This window comes from Pangasianodon hypophthalmus, chromosome 23, assembly GCF_027358585.1.
Source record: "Pangasianodon hypophthalmus isolate fPanHyp1 chromosome 23, fPanHyp1.pri, whole genome shotgun sequence".
Taxonomy (NCBI): domain Eukaryota; kingdom Metazoa; phylum Chordata; class Actinopteri; order Siluriformes; family Pangasiidae; genus Pangasianodon; species Pangasianodon hypophthalmus.
In genome coordinates, this window is record NC_069732.1 from 4,205,391 (window position 1) to 4,230,643 (window position 25,253).

The 25,253-nt window shown below is 37.9% G+C and overlaps 1 protein-coding gene across 1 annotated transcript; it reads right to left on the reverse strand.

The window, feature by feature from the left end:
- Window positions 1-23,271: 23,271 nt before the first annotated feature.
- LOC128317301 (uncharacterized protein C22orf31-like) lies at window positions 23,272-24,287 on the reverse strand. Its single transcript, XM_053228707.1, has one exon. The coding sequence runs from the start codon at window positions 24,254-24,256 to the stop codon at window positions 23,762-23,764; it is 495 nt and encodes a 164-aa protein (XP_053084682.1). The 5' UTR covers window positions 24,257-24,287; the 3' UTR covers window positions 23,272-23,761.
- Window positions 24,288-25,253: the final 966 nt, after the last annotated feature.

Below are 25,253 nucleotides of genomic sequence, written 5' to 3' on the forward strand. Positions count from 1 at the left end.
TGTGTTGTTCAATGTGAGAGAGTGTTGTGTATTGGGAGAGAGTATACTGTATTGGGAGAGAGCATTGTGTATCATGAGAGAGTATTATGAATTGGGAGAGAGTATAGTGTATTGGGAGAGTGTGTTGTGTAATGTGTGAGAGCATTGTGTATTGGGAGAGAGCATTGTGTAATGTGAGAGAGTATAGTGTAATGTGAGAGATCATTGTGTATAGTGTAATGTGAGAGATCATTGTGTATAGTGTAATGTGAGAGACCACTGTGTATAGTGACAGAGTGTTGTGTATTGGGAGAGCACTGTGTATTGGGAGACAGCATTGTGCATCGTAAGAGAGCGTTGTGTATTGGGAGACAGCATTGTTTATTGTGAGAGAGTGTTGTGTATTGTGAGAGAATATAGTATATTAGGAGAATGTGTTGTGTAATGTGTGAGTGCATTGGGATAGAGTATAGTGTATTGGGAGAGTGTGTTGTGTAATGTGAGAGAGTGTTGTGTATTTGGAGAGAGCATTGTGTATCGCGAGAGAGCGTTGTGTATAAAATAAAATGTGGGAGACTCTTTACAACTCACTAATAAACAGCTGATGGAGAAACCAATATTTATCCACTAGGAATGTGAAAAAGAAACTTCTCTTGCCATGATGTGTGTAATAAAGATCTTAGCTTTGTGTGAAAAAACGTGCACAGCTTTAAAACTAAGCGCACTGATTTTGCGGTTTAAAGCTGTCGTGATTAACTCGACCTACAATACACACTCAGAATATTAAAGACTATTTTAGATACCTAACGAATTCTGAGAACAACATATTAAGAGTCAATTTGATTCTGCAGTGGACAATAGCAACAAATCTACTGCAAGCTACACAATTTCCTTTTCATTAATGACAGTTGTTTTTTTTATATCTGTGGTCAGGTGTACGCATTTTATTCTAGCCTTTCTCAAGGTCAGAGTCAAGCCACATAGCAGTAAGTGTCAAAGCACAAGATTTGTTAAAAATTAATTATCTCATGGCCGGAGTCAGAAGGCTCCAAAAATTCTGACTCAGAATAATTCCCACTCTTGAGCTAAGGAGATTTTCCCTGGAAGGAGGGAATGAAGTTTTTGCCCCATATGGCATGAATATGGTATGATAGTTAGGGATCTGTGTAAGGAACGATGTGGTGTGGTATCTTCTGAAAGGACAGAGGGTGGGTTCAGAGCGTGTGTATGGAGTGTGGAGTAATGTTCGTGTGGAGGCGTGGAATTCCGCGGAAAGATTGCATGTAATGGTCACATGCAGTACATTTTCCACTACATTACACGCAATTTACGCAGTATGACCCAAACATGCAAACACTGCTTTCATTTTCTGTCTCTCTCTCTCTTTGCCGGTCACGCTCTCTTTATTTGTCTCTCTGTCTCACTCTCACACGCTTTGTCTCTCTCACTCTCTGTCTCTGTCTCACCATTTGTGTCTCTCTCTCTCTTTCTCTCTCTCTCTCACCATTTTCTTTTTTTTGAGATCCTTTAGCACAAAACAGACACCAATGCCACACAGAGCTATTTTGTTATTCTGTATAAATGTGTATGTGTGTATGTTTGTATGAGTATACAGTATGTGTGTATGTGTAAACTGCATGTGTGTATGTATGTATGACTATACAGTATGTGTGTATGTGTAAACTGCATGTGTGTATGTCTATATGAGTACACAGTATGTGTGTATGTCTATATGAGTATACAGTATGCGTGTATTTGTATGTGTGTATGAGTATACAGTATGTGTGTATGTGTAAACTGCATGTGAGTATGTCTATATGAGTATATGGTATGTGTGTATGTGTAAACTGCAAGTGTGTATGTCTATATGAGTATACAGTATGTGTGTATGTATGTATGACTATACAGTATGTGTGTATGTGTAAACTGCATGTGTGTATGTCTATATGAGTACACAGTATGTGTGTATGTGTAAACTGCATGTGTGTATGTCTATATGAGTACACAGTATGTGTGTACGTGTAAACTGCATGTGTGTATGTCTATATGAGTATACAGTATGCGTGTATTTGTATGTGTGTATGAGTATACAGTATGTGTGTATGTGTAAATTGCATGTGAGTATGTCTATATGAGTATATGGTATGTGTGTATGTGTAAACTGCAAGTGTGTATGTCTATATGAGTATACAGTATGTGTGTATGTATGTATGACTATACAGTATGTGTGTATTTGTATGTGTGTATGAGTATACAGTACATGTGTATGTGTGTATGACTATACAGTATGTGTGTATTTGTATGTGTGTATGAGTATACAGTACGTGTGTATGTGTGTATGACTATACAGTATGTGTGTATTTGTATGTGTGTATGAGTATACAGTACATGTGTATGTGTGTATGACTATACAGTATGTGTGTATTTGTATGTGTGTATGAGTATACAGTACATGTGTATGTGTGTATGACTATACAGTATGTGTGTATTTGTATATGTGTATGTGTATATGACTATGTATGTATGTGTACATGTGTATGACAATACAGTGTGTGTGTATGTGTATGTGTGCATGACTATGCATATGTGTATGTGTATCAGCGTGTGTGTGTGTGTACATAATTAAAACCCGGACTTCACTAACTTCACTAACTTCACATCATAAAGGAGTAAGATGGTTACTTCTGTGTCATCTGAAAGCACTTACTTCAGAGCTCCATGTACAGTTTATGAATTGTGTGACATAAACAAACATGACTGTATGACTTTAACATGTGGCCATTTTCTTCATGATCATTACAACATTCCTCTGCCTTTTAAGGGAGATTTGTGAGACTGTTATTATTAGGATGTTTGTTCAGAGCGACTACATAGTTCACAATTCTGTTTGGGTCAAAATGATCGTTTCTTAATTTATACCAAATGTGGTATATAGAAGAGTACCTCACATTCATTTTTTCAGCTTGAAGGTTAATGTACATTTATATACAGAGATGTATGTTGTTTTGATCTCAGAGTAAGAAGCCTGGGAAAAGCATAAATATTGTTTATACTGCTAATAACAGCTATTTTACAAGCATATTTCTATAAAATAACATAATACATTATTTATGCAACATGTCAAATTTTCCCCATATACCCAAAATGGTAATTATACTTTGTACAAGGTACATTACTGTAGTTGTTGGCTTGTGTTCCAGTAAAAGAAGAATTAAAAAGGAGGAAAAGGGGCATCCTGACAGGGGTTATATTGGGATTTAGGAGGTTAGAAGGTGAGAGTGCCAACAATCATTTATCAATCACATAGTAAAGTTGTGTATAAATGTTTTCAAAGGCTAAACTGAACTAAAATATTCCCACCAGATTTACATACATTTCACTGACTTTTTTTTCATACTCATGTCTGTAAGTTGATAAGCAGCAATCAGCTGTAATTTAGCAAGCGTGTTCACAGCACAGCTGATTTACATTTAGCCACGCCCACAAAACTCCATGAAAAAAGATTCCAGAGAGCTGAAAATGACAAAATGATGACTAAACAATGAAAGACTACCTCCTAAATCTTACAGTAATGCAGCTCAGCCACTGCAGTGTGTCGGGTACCATACACTCACACACGCACACACACACGCACGCACACACCAGCTCTTCCTCCTTACATAGGGTGCCATTACTTTTGTCTTAATTGTGTGGCTAGTTTTATTTGTCATAATTTATGGATTTCTTTTGGATTGCTTTCTTTAAAGTCATAAATCTGAAACAACTGCGTTTCGAAAATGTTCATTAAATTGGTGTGTAATTGTAAAATAAATAAATAGGTCTAAGGGAATTAAATGACTGTAATGAATGTATATAAAATATATAATAAAATATATCTGTATATAAAATAGCAATTTTATGATTTGAAGCTGATCAGTCAAGATTCACTTTGGAGAGTCTCCCTACACAAACTCAGGAACTCTTGTCCATTTAACTGGACTTTCAGGAACACAAGTTTTCTTGTGTAAATGCATCTGTGAACGATTTACAAAAAAATTCATTTGTACCCAGTTTGAAAAATGAGGCCTGATGTAAGAACAATACCGTTAAATTAAAATGTCACTCGATTAAATGTTTTGATGGATTCGTTTCTGTCCCGAGGGCTTCATTTAACTCTTACATATCAACAAGTTTTTAACTTTTGGCATAAAAAAAATGTGGGCTGAGTTTCCTCTAGTTAAGATCGTCTTAACTTTACAATGGTTTTAGACAAAGGAGGCCAAAAAACTTCTCCCTCTTTAAAAGGCACTGAAATGAAGAGCACTGACACAACAGAAAGAGCAAATCCTTTCAGGATTTAAATGATGAGGCTAAGATGAAAGAGGGAGAAAAAATTATGATGCTTTAAGTGATTCAAATGAATAAAGATTTGAAAAAGTGCAGCTTCAGTGGCCAGAAATAAATTGATTCAAAAAGGCCAGGATGTCAATACTAGCTTAATTTTTAATTATTTTAAAAAACCCCAGACAAAGACATGGCCACTTGTAAACACAATACATTCTCTTTGCTAGTGATTACATACATGTCTTTTACTTATGACCTACATGATTATTGTTCAGTAATCACTTATAACGGCTTTAGAAATGAGGAAATATACTCGCTTTCGAATCTAGTACGGCTGTTCTTGACGTAAACAGGGGCTTCATTGGTGGTGGTGGTGGTGGTCAGGGGACGGTGAGGGCTCCTGGGCTTGAACCATTGTTGGGAGCCTATACCTACACCATGACATGAATCTACAACTGCTCCACCCAGAAAAAAGCAAGGCTTTTCTCTTATTGTCACAAAAAAAGACTCTTAGAGTATATTCAAAGAAAATGTTCTTCTAACACCAAAACAGTTGGTATTCCTTCTGATATCCAGTGATTTCCAAAGTTTCCAAATTTATTTTCTGTCATATTAAGATAGCTGAGACAGATGCAACTGCAGGTAAGGCAGTGGTTAATAAAGCTCATGCAAACAATCCAAAAGATGAAGCGCAATAATAAATAAAAAACAGGGACAGACAGAGGTCAGGAGATCAACAAACAGGATGTCAGAGAGTATGGAAAATACACAAAACAAAGACCAAAGTCGAGGTCAAAACCAGCAAAGATCAGGCAGAGAATAAACAGGCTCTGTAACTTCAAAGACGCAAAGGAATTGAGCGTATACTTCACAAAGTTCTTGTGACTGAGAGTCTCTTTTAAAGGGTGTATGTGGATGTGTGTTTAATTGCAGGCAGGTGTGTACAATCAAAAGTCCGGTGACAGAGAGCAAGGTAGTGTGTGTGTGTGTGTGTGTGTGTTGTGGGAAAAGTGGCGGCCATATTTGGAGGCCATGGTGCATGTTGGGAACTGGAGTCACTAGACTGGGTTGACCCTCTTATTGTCAAAACATAAAAAGACACAAGTGAAATGTGACTGACGTCCACCTGAACACTCATCGATTTCAATGAAGTAGTCAGCAGCTGGACTGACTGTATTTATTCAGAGATTTTTACTGATTTGGGGTCCTGGGGCCTTGGGGCCCAGGTTAAAGAATGCTTAAGTATGGCCCAGGTTGTGGTGTATCATGGTAAATTTTGGTGTGCTGGACTGATTCACAAATCCAGGGCCATTTTTCACACCCCAGCCTTTTCTGATATTGGCCTTACATATGTTCTGCAGTAATAACCACCTATAATCTCAACCTTGATTGTGTATATTTCTGAGGCCAGGCTGCAGGCCAAAAACAATTTCCCCCAGCTAATGCCAGGCACCGTAAGGAAGAGGTAATGACAATCTTCCAGACATAACGCTCTTCCTGCTCACATCAAATCAAGAGTTCTGAGGCCAATTCTAGCCCGTCTCGCAAGTTATTACCAACAACCAGAATATGCATACAGATACGGATGTGTTGTTCTCCTGCTCATGGATCACATTAATTTCCTCCCATCTATGCCTGGCCTCTGGGGCAAAATCAGGAAGCAAACCAAAATGAGCGAAATTGCCTCCTAACAGGTGCGAATACAAATATCGTGTTACCTGACGCTGTTTTTAATAGACTGAGGTCAAACTCACACACGTACCTTGTTTACAGCCTCACTCCAAAGGCCAAAAACAGGCAAACTAAAACTGAAATTATGTGTTTGACGCCATTGTAGTGTCAGTGCAGGGTAAAACACAGGGTGATCATCAAGCAGTCTGTATTATATTATTCTGGGATTATGGTGTTTTTTCCTGTAACATGGTCTGACGTCAATGTGGCGGGCTTTTCTCTCCAGGCCAGTGTTCCATTCATCATCTGTTCCTAATAAAATGTCGCTTTACATACGAGTACAAGTTAATGGTATAACATTGTCGTTTTGCTAATTTTTCCTTTTCCACTTTCTATTTTTGTGGTCAGACATGAATGCACAACAATTGGTGTGATTTAAAAAAAAAAAAAAAACATGCTGTTATTTAACAAAGAAAAATGTATAATCATTGATATGGTAGAGCTTTTTGTTGATATTTATAATAAAACTTATAGAAGGAGTCTCCAATGTCAGCACATTGAAACAGCCGGTTTTTATAGTAACATGACAAGCTTTTTTGGTCGTATAAACTTCAAGAGAGAGGCGAAGGAGAGGCCGGTGATGGAACGACTGTTCGTAGTTGCTATAACGTAAGTGAAAAGCAGAACTTACTTTGTAATTGTAATTATTAATAATAATTGTAATTATTGGAAAATTGCTTTGATATACGAGGAATTAAACACTCCAGGATGTGATGTCATATATATGTATATATTGGGGTGTTAACAGTAACTTTGCTTCATCACACCACCATGTGATTGATTATTTTCCTATAACAGCAGGTCTTGAAGTGTTTCAATCCTTTCTTACTGAAGAGGTAAGGAGATGCAGCAGGTCATGGTAGTAACTCAGCTCCAGGATCCAGAGCTCAATCCTAGGTGTTCACAGTCCCAATCCCAGTGTTCACAGGATGACCTCCAGATCCACTGCAGAATAAAGTGGTTACTGAAGACAAATAAAAATGGTGGTCAATGAACCATTAAAACCATGAAACCATTCTCCTGGGGAAGGATAGCCTCAGACCCCCATCACATGTCCTGAATGTTTTAAAAGCCTAAACATGCCCCTGTTGTCCCTGTAACTTTTCCCTATATTGGTCTTGCGTCTTTGCAAAGTCTTTCTAGTGTTAACGGCAATCCTAAGCAGAGTTTGTCCTTGTGTACTAGTGTGTTCTGGTATTTCCTCTGGGTCTATCACCTACCACCCCACTGTAGATAATTCAATGATGGCGTACTTGTGTTGACCTGCCTGTGGTCTCGAGCCAGGATTATTAGAAGTACCTGAATCACACAGTTCTGTGAGTACCTCCAACCACGAGCTCATTTGGGATAACTCGAATCGTGTTCTTTCCCTCCTGCAAGTTTTCAAGGTTTCCAAACTCCCATCACTTCCAACCCAGCTCGTGAAGGGCTTAATAATTAGCTGCTGGGACCAATCAGGTGTGTTGGGAGTTGGAGAACCTTGAAGCCATCCAAGTCAAAAGGTCCTCACGACTTGAGTAATGGAGCCCTGCTTGAGGGCATGATTTAATTCAAGCCCTACAGTCAGCTCCCTCAGGCTCTTACCCTGATCACTTCAGGATAGTGTGTCCTTTCTCTGTATTGTTATATTATTGTCTCTTTGTTAGTCCAAGCACATACATACACGTATATTTGCCTTGTGGGAAAATATTCTTAAAGTATTATGTCTGCAGGTCAGGCCTGAAAGATCACTGAAATAAACATTAAAACAGGTTCTTTCTTAAACTTTTTTTCTTCTTCTAATTAGATTCTCTAACAGTAATATCCATGAACGAACATCTTATCTGAAATAAAAATAAATGAAATACTTCTTCTAACAGCAAGAGTGTGAGATGCTGGACTTTTATGCTTTTTCTTTGCACTTGACGTAACATCCTCTCAGCTGTTTCAAAGATGGTCTTTCTTCTAAGAAATAAAACACTTATTACAGGTGATTATTACAGGCAAATAATCAAAAACTGGGTGGGATGCTGAAATGACGTTACTCTTACCACCCTGAAGTTGATTATTTTACAATAAATTGTTTTATTCCTCTTACACAACAGCAATTTACCAAGGCAAACATGACTTTTATCCATTTATAGTTACATTCAATGCCATGGAATGTCTGCATATCATGTTAGTTCCAGTTCTCACTTACGTTATAGCGGCCATAATCAGTCGTTCCCTCACCAGCCTCTCTCTTTTTATCTCTCTTGCAGTTAGTAAGACAAAAAATGTAACTTTTCTTGTACTGGAGAGCCTGCAAGCTCCTCTGTCCTGAAAACTGTCAGAAGGTTACAGCAATACCTTTGACTGTTACAAAGTGCCGACACTGGAGACTCCTTCCCTCAGACTAATCAGAATCCAGAATTCAACAGTGCTGTGGGATAAATAAATCCATAACATGCCTGAGCTTATCCATCTGGAGCATCTTCAGTTCTTTCTGTAATATAAAAGCAAGATCTCGTCTTTTTCCTCAAATTTTGCGAAAGTGCTCTTAAGGGAAGCTTCCGGAGAGTGTTAGTGACTCTACATCTACGGTTTGAAAGCCTCTTGTCCTTTTTTGACCCCGATGAAGACAAGACGTTCTGACGCACTTCCTCATCCGCCCTGTCAGCTCTTTGAGTAATGTACAATAGAAACTTGTACTTTTTGTTAACTAGATGGAGAAAGTAAAGAAGACTGGAATATATGAGGGAAAAGGGCAGGAAAGAGGCAGGAAGTTAAAGTCTAAGATGGGAGAAAAATTGATGCGCTGAGAGTGTGTGATTGGCAGGTAACCTTCAGGGCCCCTGCAAAAATTTCATTTGGGGTTCCATTAGCAATGAACCAATCCATCAAACTACAATGCAGACACCAGAGAACACAATAAGCTATTTTTGCTCTTTTGTTAAAGAAAAAAAAAAAAGATATTAAATCTATTATTTCAATAGGCCATTAAGGATGAGCTTTAAGTTTCAGTTTTCCTTTTGAATCAGAACTAGTATTTAACATAGACGTAAAAAAAGAAAGAAATAGCATCAGATTGGTTCACTAACGACTCCATGCTGTGATTTATGAGACTCATTTAGCAAATGCTAGTTAAGCCAGTCGTGCTTGGCTTACAATGAGACATCATGGTTGTAGACAAAAGCTTTACTCATGGTGAAATACACTATATGGCCAAAAGTATGTGGACACCTGACCATCACACCCATATGTGGTTCTTCCAAAAACTATTTCCACAAAGTTGGAAGCACGCAATTGTATAGAATGTCTCTGTATGCTGTAGCATTACAGTTTCCCTTCACTGGAACTAAGAGGCCCAAACCTGTTCCAGCATGACAATGCCCCTGTGCACAAAGCGAGCTCCATGAAGACATGGTGTGTGAAGGTTGGAGTGGAAGAACTCGAGTGTCCTGCACAGAGCCCTGACCTCAACCCCACTGAACACCTTTGGGAAGAACTGGAACACCGACTGAACCCCAGACCTCCTCACCAACATCAGCGCCTGATCTCACTAATGCTCCTGTAGCTGAATGATCACAAATCCCCACAGCCACGCTCCAACATCTAGTGGAAAGACTTCGCAGAGGAGTGGAGATTATTATAACAGTGAAGGGGAATAAATCTGGAATGAGAAGTTCAACAAGTACATATAGGTTTGATGGTCAGGTGTCCATATACATTTGGTCATATAGTATACAAAGAATTATAGCACAAATGGGTGAACAATCATTAAGATGGTGGGAAATGAAGCTGGGCAATCCAGGAAGTATTGTGACTAAAACTATCTTATAAAGGTCTCTACATTAAGGGCAGTTTCTCACCTATTTATTACCTGTTTGCCTAGTCTAAATTATAGCTATACCACAATAGCTATATCATAATATTAGAGCTATTTGTCCAAGGAGAGCAAATCCAACCTTTTATTGGACGATATATTTCTGTCAGAATTGTGTGAATTTATACATTAAGCCACTAAAACTGTATAAATTGTCACAGAGGCATGTGCACATATTTAGAAGGGAGTATCTTGACACAATGAAGGAAGTAAAATAAGATTTTGAACACATCTTCTACAACATCCTGAAAAAAAGTCAAAAATACACTGTCCTCTTGAGAAATTCTATTTTAAAATTAATATTTAAAAGGAGGAAATCCACACAGACACAGGGAGAACATAAGAAACTCCACACAGGCAGTAAGTCGAACTCAGGATCAAACCGGAGACCCTGGAGCTGTGACAACGTGCCACCCGGAATTACATTCATTCATTTGCATTCCAAAAAAAATTACCTTTGCGAGCTTCAAGATGATTTAAGCCCAAGGTGACCTTTGTATCTTGAATATTACATTTGCCATGCCTGAATTTGTTACTTCCTGTAGTTTTGTTGAATCAGTGTTGCATCAAACCACAGGAGGATTCGCTCAAGTGTAACTGCTGCGTTCACACTTACCCAAATGACCCGTACTAATTGTGGAAGAATCCTATTTCATTCGGTAAGACTGATCTCATTGACTCTAACGCTCATCCCATGGACAGGAGTGGCTGGCATCAGTGTGCTAGCAGGGCCTCTGTCTTTCATCAATAGACATCAATATAAACTTTCATTATTGGCATCCAATAATGGCGGCTAGTTTAAAATAATTCCCAGTCACCAAGATCTTGTTATAAACCAAATAATTGGAATTAAATCTAATCTAATTTTCCAAACATAGCTATGGCAACAAAAAAGGGACAGTGTAAGTGCAGAGTATCTACAATGTCCACAACCAGTTCTGTTGTAAGATATATTGCAAAGATTGGGAGAGGGAAAGGGGGAATATGGTGTGGAAATTGTCTGTAACAGGTGATGACAAAAAAAGTGAATTGCAGATACTACAACTCAAAAGGCTGAGAAAAAGAAGACAAACATCTCCTTTGTCCCATTTTGGGCTACTTTCAGGTCTTTTTGTACAGTTTTTGAGGTTTGGTTTGGCTGGAAATTTTTTCTGCCACCCCTGATATGGGCTGATATTTTTCATCATCAGCAGTGATTGAAATAAAGTTGTGGCTGTAATGAATGTATGGATCATTTCCTCTATCAACTTAAAGTACACACTGTCCAATCCATTTACACAAATTACACAAAAGGACAGATGACAGAACTGTAAGTTTCGTGGGTTTTTTGGTTTGAATGAAAGAGTTACAACTTTTCCGTTTACTGTGTTTGGTATTCCGAGGAAACACGGCAGGAAGCCAGTAGAGCATTACTAGTGACCTCCTGAGTCACTGAATAAAAACATTCTCCTATTTAATCATCCATATCTGACTCTTATAGGACAAATAAACTCCATATAAACAGAAAGGTTTAAGGGAGATAGTCATACTTAAATAGAAGCTACAGTACAGTAACAAATCTCATTGTGACAAGGAAGCACAAGTTTGCCTGAAGTCAGTTTACTAGCTAACTTTTAGATAGATAGAGAGATAGATAGAGAGATAAAAGCAGGTCTATAGACATAATACTTAGTAGCTAATGTCTTTCAATGAGGGAAGCAAGATAAAGGTTTCTTTTTTAGCCTCTGAAATGTCAAAGACAAAGCAGAAAATAAACTCAGCTAGCTAGGTACATAAACTCCATAACATCTTTTCCTTTCTTGATCGGCTATTGAAACATTTAAACCAGCTTCTAACTTACAAGAGGCTTGTGCTGAGCCTGTCTGACGCACGTGACAACACCTAAAGGACTAAGCGATTTCTGTTCTAGCCGCCATTAAAAGCTGAAACGCTGACATTTCACACATGCTTCCTTGAAAGTTGTTAGGGACGTGTTCCTATCATCCCTTAATCTACACCGATGTAGAGACCATTCACAAATCAAGCACCAAAGCCTTCTCTTCATTCTTGACACTCTAAAACACAAAACACGTTTTACTCTTCCAGTGACTGGAGGAATTAATGAAGGGTGTTCACGTGAGCGTGAGAAGCGGGCTTGATTTGCTAGCTTTCAGCGCTAGATGAATAATGCAGAATGACTCTGTGTGCTTGTTATTCCCTGCTCAACTGATTGCTTGTTAAAAACAAAGTCATGCCTCAGTCCGAATGTTACTAAATCCCTGGAATAATAATTTTACACAGTTCTGTTATGTACTTATTCTTGAGATCCTGTCGAAAAGTTAATGCTGAACCACAGCGATGTATCTGATGCACTGTAGAGCAGAGCTACTTGAAACAAACATTGCAGATATTGTAGCTGTAAGGAATAAAATGAGGATTTAAACCAACATATTACATAATAAGTTGCACAGGAGTAATAAACCTCTCAGAGATCTGAGTCAGAGTTGTGATGTCACTTGGGGAGGTAAGGCTTACAGTAGTTTAGGAGTGGTAACTGCCTCCCCACATATAACCACATCTTTTTCGAAGCCGACACAACATTTAAAAAGAAATTGTTTTTTTTTTTTGTAATCTGTTGCTGTGTTTGCTCCAGTTTTAGCCCTATTTTTTTGTGCTGATTTATTTTTTTGAGATATTATACTGGTAAGTAAGGTAATATACTGTATATTATGTTAGGAATAGAACATGAGATTACTGTGGATGGTACCACTTAGAAACCATGAAGATGGCTTAGGAATACAATTGCTTTGATGGCTTTAGGACCGCAATTCCCACAAACATTTTTGTCTCCATCAGTGAACATTGGATAACAAAATAGACTTCGTGTGAAAACTATAATGAATTTTCATGGTTACACAATTGCACTTTTTGCCCATATAGTATTCAGTTATAGCAGGGATTTATTTATAATCACACTATCCATTGTCACCCAGATGTGGATGGGTTCCCTTTTGAGTCTGGTTCCTCTCAAGGTTTCTTCCTCATATCGTTTCAGGGAGTTTTTCCTCACCACCATCACCTCTGGCATGCTCATTAGGGATAAATTCATAAATTTAAAATTTATATCCTGCATTTATTTATTTATGATAGTAGCCATTAGTAAAAGCATTACACAAATTGAGTCACTGTTACAACTCTGAAGTGATGGATCTTCTAAAACAGCACATTCCAATGTGTTTTATTCCTCTTATACCACAGTAATTTGCCAACAATTATAATGTGATGTTTATTAAAGAACACATCATACTTTTTTTCCCCTTATTTTTACATTTAATATCACAAAACAAGTTAGTTCCTGTTATCACTTAAATTATAACGGCTATAAAGAGTCATTCTTTCACCAGCCTTTTTTCTTTCCCTGAATGTTAAAAAGACAAAAAAAAAATGCAACTTGTCATGTAAGTGAGAAACCACAAATTGCAAACTCCTTCATCCTGAAGAATGCTGGAAAATGTAAAGTTACAGCTAGGACTAGGAGTGGAAAATACTTGAGTAATTGTACATAGTTACAATACAATAATATAGGATGTTTATACTTTACTTGAGTGTTATTCAGATTAAATATTGGTCCTTTTACTTAATTACATTTTCACTCTTTGCATTTTTAAGTAAATCTCGAATGTGTCTTCTTCTCTCATCCAGCCAGTAACTATACAGATACACTCTACAGCAATAAAACTGGCTTCTGTGCATTTTATATGAATTCTATGGAAAGCATGTTAAAGCAAATTGATCAATGTAGAAAAAAAGTGATCGTGAATCATTTCAATTCATCATCCGCTGTGACCGGCTTAATATAATCAGTTAAAAACATTTACTTTTTACTTTTTAATACTTGAGTCCATTCTTAAAGCCCAGTGATTTTCACCTTTTTTTTGTTTTTTTTTTGCTGCATAAAGATTTTGACACCATTATCTACACTTTCCCTTCAGTATCATTTCTCAGCACTTTTTCCAACCCTGCCTCTGAGAGCTAGCAATGGAGACTCCTTCCATAAATGTTAAATAAACGTCTACCTCACAGAAATCTTCACCACATAAACGATTACACATTTTCTTTACTCAAATAACAGCACGTTTTTAAAAATCTTTTAAATTATGTGGACCATTGGCCACGTAAGTCCTCATGAATGAGCTGTTATTATAGCTAACATACAGATAACATATTAGAGCGATTAGAAAAGCAAATCAGACTTGAGAATTCCGCAGCGCACATACAGTGGTTTCACGTTATCTTCTCACCACGATGCTACAGAAGTGGCCTCTGTACTACAACCTGCGTGTAGTGAAGCACCATCACAAATCCAAAAAATGCCATCAGCACAGAAAATGGCAGCTTGCCAGAGCTTTATCGAGCCACTCCACAGCTCGAGCGCACATGTGCCTGATGCTCTCGTGTCTTACAGAAGAAATGGTATGTAATGTAAGAGCTGCTGGCTTCAGCTAGCTGATATTACTACCAGCTGAGTGACTGTGAGGGTGAGTTATTACTAACTTCCCCCAGTGGTGAGTTTAAACTTCTGTTGGATAAGAACATTTTACCAGCTGAAGAGGACAAGCACAGTAGACAGAGAAAGAGAGAGAGAGAAAGAGAGAGAGAGAGAGAGAGAGAGAGAGAGAGAGAGAGAATCTGTACCTAATGTACATACAGCACATCCTACCACACTAGAACAGACAGGATTCGTGTGTAAAAAAAGCAGCTCTTACAATAACACTGCTGCAAATCACAGGTTTATATTAATGCACTCATTCTATTACGTTAGTTTATAATGGATTTTAAAAAATGTTTTGTTATTTAATAAAGAAACATTGCTATTATGGTGACGTTTTCTGTAATGAGATGTTCATTTAACATTTATGGAAGGAGTCTCTTGAAAGCTGTGTTTTTTTTTTTTTTTTGTCTAATTAACTTTAAGAGAGGAAAAAAAAAGAGAGGCTGGTGAGGGAAAGACTGTTTATAGCTGCTGTAACGCAAATGAGAACAGGAACTAACTTTTTCATGGACATTCCATCATATTGCATGTAATTGTTGATACAGTGCTGTGATATGAGATGAATAAAACACTTTGGGACATGTTACAGGAAAATATGCAGCTTTTGAGTGGTAATAATAACTCGGCTTCCCCATTGCTGATTGCTTTCCCAGATCATGACTCTATGGGTTTTATTCTTTACATAATACCTCTAAAACCTAAAAAATAGAGCTCAAACTGACCAAAACAAATGACAAATCAATCAAATCGATTTCTTTTTTAGATGTAGTGTCACCTTCACAGAGGTGTGGCTACATGGGGCCACAGAGGGGCGGTTGCCACACTTAAAATACGTCTTGCCTCCCTAAGTGGCATCACACCTCTGACTCATCCCTGACTCATGAGCATTATTACTCTTGTGCAACTTAATGAGTCGATGTTGATTTAAATTCTCATTTTAGTGTAGCAGGAATTTTAACCAACATTCCTTCAAACTATCAAGTCAATACAAATGAATTCTGTAGCCATTTATTTTGTACCAAAAACCCCACCAATCATTCTCTAACTGCAACTTTAGTGCCCTTTTGCCCGTGTCTAAAAACACACTGATGGCAACACTCCTGTCGGATGAATGCCTTTGCACCATGTCTTATTTATTTACTTTTACTTACATTTTCTTGTGTTGGAAGAGCTTATGGTGCTTAAAAACACATACTGTTCTTGTATATTTCCTTTACACCATAAGAAAAAATGAATCTCACCAAGCCTCTTTAATGTGGTCGTTTATAATCTGGTCTGTATTTCATAATGTTTAATTGAAATACAGACAATATTCTTTAAAAGGAGGGTTTCAAAGGAGAAAACCTTTTTAAAACATGGCTTCAGTGTACAGGATGATTTTCTTCTTAAGGTTCCTTAGAACATCCTTTCTTGTTTGAAATAATTAAATATCTGAGCGCCTTATTTGCATTTCCGACGTGGACTCCTACCGCTATTGCATTCCTCATTCTGTGATTTAAATGACTCTTATTTCACACCAGACGGGTTTTTGTAGATAAGAGTGTGTCAGGATCCACCCAGGCAGATAATAAATTCGTATTAGGAGCTGCTCATTGACATCGTCTTGCACCACATGTCTGAAACAAATGTGCACCAACACACTTGGCTACCAACAGAGAAGGTCACTATCCACACACACACACACAAGGGGATTAAATATATTAAAGGGCATAACCACGTCGTTGTTCTCAGGGCTCAATCAATGAATGAAACCATGAAATCAGCAATGATAAGCTACTTATTAAACATGATTGTTTGACAAATCCTCCTATGGCCCTGTGTATGATCCTGAAGTTATTATATAACAGTCACTGTATAAAGTGAAGAAGTGCAGATCAAATTAACAGGACAAAGTTAGACAGAAAATAAGACACATGGGGTTAAGTGGCTTAACGTTAAGTGGCTTAATGTTTAATGTGACTCAGGGTTGGAAAAAAAAACATTTCAAGTTGGCCACATGGTGGATTGTTTTCCTACAACAGCACTAATTCCAGCATATGTGTACTTACGGAGTACTTTACTCAAATTACTCAAAGTACTATAAAATCAAATAAAAACTATAACTGCAAGCAGCGATTGCTGGGCCCAGGCACCAAGGATGCAGCAGTGTCTGTTTCATGAGTCAGTATTGGCATGTGGATTATGTCCAGTGGAATTATGCCACACTTCCTGTTTGCACAGCACGACATGTTAACTGATCGCCTTTAAACACTGTTTAAGATATGAAAAAATTCATTTGCAGTGTAGCATCTTGCTAAGATTATGCTGATCAAATGTGGTATGAATCTGATTAAACCTGCAGGAGGAGTATTTAAAAATTTTGTTACCTGTCAAAATGCACACAGAATCCAAAATGGCTGACATCCTGATAGGTGGAGATAATGGATGTGATTGTGAAATATGAAGACCCACACGCCTACCAAATGTGGTGCATTTAGTTGAAACTGGATGTCTGCAGTTAAGTAAAATGTCACATGGGGTGCTAAAAGGCTTGTGTCAAGCTTTTGCCAGAACCTGAGGGCCAGTACTTCTGAGTTTTTAAAGCATGTCAAGCTCTTAAAAATGCAAAAATCTCTGAATAATAATAATAATAATAATAATAATAATATTAATAATACTAACTGATGCAATAGGGGCCTTCACACTGATGGTGCTTGGGCCCTAATTAATTAAAAAATTATTACTGTTCCCATCATACAGACTTCTAACATCTGCTATAATGGCAATGAACACTGGCGAAAAATAAAACTACTCTACCGTGCATTTGTTTTCCTAGAAACCCTTGATAGTCCACATTTTGGTTCCTGCCTCACCTGCACTACACATTCAGCATTTTTGGGCCAGATATATAGCAAGCTGGGTCTTCAAGAACTTTAAAGGAAACAGATATAAAAGCATGAATATCAAGGCCCACTGCCAAACACTAATCAGAGCGTACATGTGGTCATCTTTACACAGTGCTGCACTGCCTCCTGTTGGTAAATCTGTGAACTTTAACCCTGGACAGAGAGATAATTACATTAAAAGCTGAAGAAAGAAGAAGCATCCGAAACCACTCATCGACATCAACATCACAGCAACTGTCCTTCGTTTTCAGATTTGCAGAATAGAAAAGATCTGATCTGGAACTGAATAGAAGGCAGAGGTCATGACTTTTATATAATACCATATGGCTGTTACATGATATGTATAAACAAATGAGCAAAGAGACGCAATCAGAATAACAATCACAAAAACGTTCGCACATTTCACAAACACAGCAGAGGAGTGGACTCGAGGTCTGTGACTCAAACCTAATCATCATCGGGGGGGCGGGATACTTCCTGGCGTGAAGCGGAGTTAAAGTTACCACCCTGAAGTTGATTATTTTCCTGTAACAGCACATCCTGAAGTGTTTTATTCCTCTTATACCACAGTGACAAAAAAGCTTGTCATGTTACTGTAACCATAAACTCTTCTGTTCTGAAGACTTTCCCAGGTCGGAAGACTGAAATTTACAGCTTTATCTCTGATTGTTATAAAGTGCAGACACCAGAGACTCCTTCCAAAACCATTCAATTAACAACTGCTTACATCCGTAAGCAACGGTTCCATGCATTTGTTAAAATGTTTATGTCAAGCATCCTCCATGCAAGTCCCTGTGTAAGCTGTTAATATACAATCAATAACATATTAGAACAAGTGCATTAATATAAACCTGTAATTTGCAGCCGCATTACTGTCAGAGCTTCTGTTATAGAAATTTAATCAACACCTTTTGATTAAATCAATCAGAATTGAGCATTCGACAGCGTTGTCATATAAAGAAGAGTAATAAACCTTTCAGAGATGTGACCCGTGGTCGGATCTCATCCACGGTTCAAATGAGAGTTTGAAAAATGTCCTGTATTCAGGGTAATCAGCTGAAAGAGCACTGTTTGTCTAGTGAGAAAAACAATTTTTTTGAGAGCGCTTGTGTCAGACAGGAAGAGATGAAAGCTGGCTGTCTCTCGGTAATAAGTCTGCAGTGAAGTGCGTGACAATACTGTCCACCACGAACCACTCCATGGCGCAGACATCTGCAATTGGCCATAGCAGGAGAGGGAAATGAGTCACAGTAGGTCTTACAATGTGTCTGATGATTGGACTGTAATCATCTGTTCAGAAGTTCAAGTTTATTTATCATATGCTTGAAACACTAGAGTATTAAAAAACAATGAAATTCTTGCTCGGAGGCCCCCACACACACTCATTAAAACATTAAAACCATAAAACATAAAAACTGCCAACAGAGTCATAAAAAGATAGCGTCACATTGTTAAGAATGAGTATGGCCCGAGGGAAAAAATAAATCTGGGAGATTTAGTTCGAATGCTGCCGTACTGTGTGCCTGATGGCAAGGTTATGAAGTCTGTTGGCAGGCTGAGAGGAGTCCTTAATGATATTGTGGGCCTTGTTGAGACACCGTGTGGCGTACACAGCCTCAGTGTGCTTATTTTCTGAGCAGTTTTGATTATCTTATCTAAAACTTTTCTTATCTAGAATTTACATACCAAATCAACTGTGATAATGCCAGTTAGAACGCTCTCAAACACATACTCACAGTATAGGTGTATATGTAAAATTGAAGGACAATGGTGCTTGGAATTTTGACGTTCCTCATCCTCCTGAGAAAGTAAACGCACTGTGTTGCACTACTGTAATGATGGAGTTGATGAAGGGAGACCAACTTAAAATTATTTACAATGCGATATGATCATGATACCATTACAGTCATCATCTTTCCATTCATAAGGCAACAATTTGATATTTCATGATACCGCTAAATCTGGTACAATACAATGTGATTTTAATTCGTAAGGCTACAATTGTATATTTCATGATAACACTGAAACCGCTACGATACAATTGCATTTCATAAGGCAACGATTCGATATTTGACGATACCACTGAATCTGTTATGATACAGTATGATACGATTTACTAACCTTCAACTGATATGTGACCAACTTTGTTCAGAATCTTGGGTAGGCCTAACGTTAAGTCGCAAATAATGATGACATGGAGAAGGACTATTTTTTGCTATTAGAGTTATGGACAAATCATGAATTCAAAATATGACTTCTTTTTTTTACACACCAGTTGTAAAAACTCAGTTTATGTGGGATCGTGTTTCTGATTGGCTGGTGATGGTGATATACATTACTATGTGCAACATAGTTGGTGATATACATTACTATGTGCAACACATTACTATGTGCAACAGTTTTGATCTATGATTACTAGATTACTAGTTACGGCGTACCTTAAGCGTGTGTGCGTTGCAGTTGAAATTTGAAGTGTGTGTGCATTGCAGTTGAAATTCTAACTCCTCTCAAAGATGGGTTTCGGACCAACTTCATACCCTGACTTATGATTGAACTTACATTAAACTGGTGCAACTTGGCTGCAGAGCTTTTTTTTTTAATGATGTCAATGAACAGCCGGCTGGACTCGATTCCATCAGCCCAGGATAAATTTAGACCATACAACCCATTCACAAAGAAAATTAAATTAACCCAGAAAATGTCCTCAATACTTTCAGCACAACGTGGAACTGAATTGTATTTACATCAGCACCGTCACTGATGAATAGATGTCATGAATCATAAGAGGAAAACATACTTGTAGACCAAGACTTCTTTAAATAATGAATCATTCTGACCTTCGCTGCAGATGTGTGGGCCACGGCTCCCACAACAGCGTGGGCCGAGCCGTAATAAAGAACCCACCCTCCCATAACAGCATGTAAATCAGTGCAGCTCGAGCTCCTTACACACCATTTATAAATTGCCAGCTAATCAATCCAGCTTTATGAGCTGGTGCCTCAGACAGCTTACAGCAGAAAACACAAAACTGTACTATTTTCTGATGAGACTTATGTAACTCTGATAAGAAAATGTTACTGTGGATAAGCACTAGACTCATTTCGCTTTCACACATGCTCGCTTTCTCGTGAGCTCCAGTTGGCAACTTCAGATCATTTCTGCATTCCAGTGAAATGGGAAAAATAAAACAGAGCAAACAATCTCAGAAACATTTATTCAAAGATCCCTAAACGCTTAAGTTCATCTCAATGTTATAGTAAGCACTAGATTATTTATGAGGTTTTAATCTAATTAAACTAATCTAATTAGGAGCAATCTTCTCTAAAGACATTTATCAAGTATTTTTAATGATATGTTTTAATGATTTTTATGTGTCTCAGTGGAATCACAGCCTGGTAGCTGTCGTGTGATAGGTCGAAAACTAGCCAGATCGTAGTTTATTCTTTTCTATTTTAATATGTGCTTAAAGTGTACTTTTAAGTCAATATGTTGTTTACATTCAAATAAAGTATATTGCTTATAAAATATACTTTTTTTGCATAAATAAAACAAGTTACGTCTAAATAAAAGAAGTATATTGCTTATAAAATATATTCTTTTTGTCCCAATTAAGCCTGAAGCAGAGATTATATATATATATATATATATATATATATATGCTATATATATATATATATATATATATATATATAGAGTGACTAATTGTAGGAAGGTGTATATATATATATATATATATATATATATATATATATATATATATATATATATATATATATATATATATATATATAAAGTACTATAGTTTAGCATACTATGATATAAAGTTGAGGTGTAATGCAATGCCATTATCTGTATCTGTTTAGTGCTCAAATTATTCGTAGCTGTATTCAGATTTAAACCAGAAGTGGACATGATCTAGACCAGAACCATTCATTGTCTATGAGCTAAAAACCTATAAGCGTGGTTTCATCATATCCTGTCGATTGTGACCTCTTATTAAATGTGTACAGAGATATTATGAAGAAAAATAAAGCTTAAGAAAGTAGCTCTGGTGAGTGTACATAGCTAGCAGTCTTAGCTTGCTTTGCTAATCTGCCAATAAAGCGAGGACGCAGACACATATCAAAATCAAACCAATTTTCACACTGATTGCACTATTAAATGTTCTTTTTTATTGAAAGCTGTGCATTTTGACTACTAACATTTCTCAAAAACAAAAACTGGACCGTGCCCACAAGTGATATCAGTAGCGGTCGCTACACTCTCGCAAAAGACAAACCACAAGTGACACGACATTAGCGACTTGCTAAAGAGAATGTAGTACGACACTGTGTCTGCGGTTAGTGGATGTGTTGAGGGTTATCTACAAAGAAGAATTGCATAAAATAAATAAAGCATGGGGAGGAAACAATAATATATAATAAAAAGGTTTTTCTGGGTGTTAACTGTTCTTGATAGTGACTCCAATAATAAAACGAAATCTGAACATGCTATGAAAACTGTTCAAAATCCAATATGAATGCAAACAAAATCAGACATAAATGTGTGTTGTTCATAATATAAATATATTTTTTAATACTCTTGACATTGTAAGTCTGAATTTGTGGTAAATAACTAATATAGAGCCTACTTTACCACAGTAATATTAAGTCATAATTACAAAAAAATCCTTTTTGATATTTTTTGATAATATGACATCATTTTCAAAAAACTTGAATGAAGTAATGTTTTTGGTTTCAAATAATGGAAACAGGCTTACGCAAATTTAATACCTGACCTTTAGATGTATTAATAAGCAGACCCAATTACCATTCCTGAGGTAATTTTCATGCTGTGGCAACACATTGTAACTAACCAGACTCAGGAGAGGCGTGAGGATCCATGTGCAAAGGTTTTATTTAACATGATAAAAAAGAATAGACAAAAATGTTAGTGGCAGTTAGAGTTAGTGGCAAGACTTCGTGGAGATATGATGGAAATTATGTGCTTATACTGTATAGTCATTGACAAGGAAGTGCTAATTAGTAAGGAAACAGGAAGTGAATAACAAAATTCATTCAGATTTTATTTGTATTTTTTTTTTTACTTGTTTTGTTTTTAATAATAGACACAGTCTATTATGTGCAAAATCAAGAATTTGGGCAAATGTGAAAATGTCTTTATTCCCTAATGAGCAAGCTAGAGGCAACAATGGCAAGGAAATCTTCCTGAGATGACATGAGGAAGAAATCTTCAGAGGAACCAGACTCAAAAGGGAACATATCTTCTTCTGGGTGACACCAGATTATAACTTATAATTGTTATATAGATTATAATTCTTCTACATCTGTTTACTATAAAGCAAATTCAAAGGTTCAGTGTGAACAGGATGGATCAGGCAGGTCCGGAGGCAGGTCCACCACAGAGTCAGGATCAGGAACCAGCATCCCATCAGGCAGCAGGAGTAAATGTAAAGCTCAACAGAAAGAGAGATTTAACCAACCCCCCAACCGGCGGCTCCCGAAGCCAAACCACCCTTCTGACTCGGTCTTCCTCTTGGCCTGGGAGCAAGATGGTCCGAGTGCTCACTGTAAAAGTCTGTGATAACAAAAGGAACATGAATGTCCTCTGAACAGACCCAGGAGCACCCGTCTGGACCGTACCACTCCCAGTCCACCAGATAATGTGTACAATACGCCACTTTGATTCGAGTAAACTGAATACTCTGTAGGCTGGTTCTCGTTTGAGATCCAAAGGAGGGGGCTACAAATGCATGGAAATGATCCGTCTATTCCTTGACCCTACTTTCGATCCATGAATCCCCACCCTACTGAACTCAAATAGAAGTGTTATTTACTTGAAATGTGTTCAGAATATCAGAGAGTATCACAAGAAAAATATTTCAATGATTAATCTGCGCTCAGTCAATCAAGTGCTGGGAATACACTGTAAATGTCCAACTGGACCAAGAAGCCCAGTGACGGCTGGTCGTGATATTAGATGGGTGGAATAAAATCTAATATCTATCAGTAGCGCGATAATAAAATTATTCAGTCTGAGCAATGTACAATATATCATAAGGTATTATAGATGGCGTAATAAGAGTGATATTCCTTCATTCATCATTAGTAAGCACTTTATCCTGATTGGGGTCCCGGTGGATGAGAAGCCTATCCTGGGAACGCTGGACACAAGGTGGGAGAATTCACTCCAAAAGGATGGCAGTCCATTGCAGGGCACCACACACATACACACTAATTCACACCTGGGGCAAAGTAGAGCCAAGTTTTACAGACAGAGGTGGCAACACTACCTGCTGCGCCACTTGTTCCTAAATACCCACTAGGTGTGAAATGTGGTGAACGGTGCCCTTTAATGGACTGGCTTCCCATGCAGGGTATGTCTCCACCACGCACCCAGCGTCCCAGGATTGACTCCGGAACCACTGGGACCCAGACCAGAATAAAGCAGTTTTTACCTCTTCCTCCTTCATTTAGGTCTTTTTCCTCTTCCTCTTTGGCTTTGTGGCTTGGGCTCTTTACTGGTGTCCAAGTCAAAATGAGGAGCGAAGCTTTTCAGTGATGGTTTTTTGAATTTCTCAGTATAACGTATCTGCTTACTATCACGTAACTGCACCTCTATCAAGGAGGGACAGTTGAGCGTCTCCCACAGGAGCTGCTTGATCCTAAGGCCCAGCTTCATGGAGTAGCAACGTAGCTGTCCAGTGGACGTCACGAGCATCGGATCCTCCACTGAATGATAGAGTCTTTGGTACTCTGGAATGCTTAGACCGTGGATCATAAGGGGCTGCTCCATCAGTGATTCACTGGCGGATCTTGTCCTTGGGGCAGCGGCAGCAAAGGAAGATGGTCGTGGACGGAATTCAGGAAGCACAGCAGCATTTACAAAGTAACACTCTTCCAGATGTGGCTCCAGCTTCCGCGGCTCTTCCCTGTGTTCCCTGCTTCTCTGTGCTGCTTCCATTTTCCTCTTCTTTGCAATCTGAACCGAGAAACATTACAAGAGCCTCGACAGTCAGTTTGTATCAGTGCAGACTGGACCCCCTTTCACACTGGCCTGTAGTAAAAGTCAGGGACATCTTCTGTGAAGTCTTTCATTCCATTTACTGCTTAGTCTTTAAAAAGTCTAAACAGCCTGCACAGTGGTCTCACTTGTGTCTTGATGTACTACATGCTAGGTTCTGATGTCCAGTTCTCAGAGTCAAGGAAGCATTTCCCCTTCAAATGAGAGATGTTTCTCCAGGTTGTTTATGCCAGTGGATCTCAAAGTGGGGTCTGTGATGCAATAACAGGGGTCAAAGGTTTTTTTTTTAATTACAGTCTACCACTATCAAAGCAATTACATTTATTAAGTTCTTACAGCTATTACCCTTATTATCAAATAACTTAAAGGTGCCCCAGACTCCAAAAAGGTTTGAGAACCACTGGTTTATGGAACTGTTTTGGATTAATTGATGATAGTTTTGCATTTGGTTCCTGAGGAATAGATCTGAACTGTTCCAAATCCTGTTCTTGCTCATGTTTCTCAAATGGAAAGTCTTTGTATGACCCGAGACTCTGGTGATGCATCTCAGAAAACAAGTTACTGAACTGGCTTGGAGTTGTTGAGAGAGATTTGCCAGTTCTGAGTGTGTCGTACATCAGCTCAAGGTCACACAAACATTGTTCAAACCAAAAAACGCTAAATTTACCGTCACATCTGTCCTTGTGGCAGCAGAACTGGATGGTCGTGGACGGAGGTCACGGATCAGTACAGCATGTTTAATGAAGCACTTTTTCAGATTTTCCTCCAGTTTGTGCACACCATCCTGCAGTTCTGCTTCCCTCTTCCTCTTCTGCACAATCTGAACCAAGAAACATGACAAGAAGTTTCAATAATGCAAGATTTGAAAATATTTCTATTTATTTTTCACTTGAATTTTGTTAGTTGCTATATCACATTTAAGGTGGAAAATGATCTA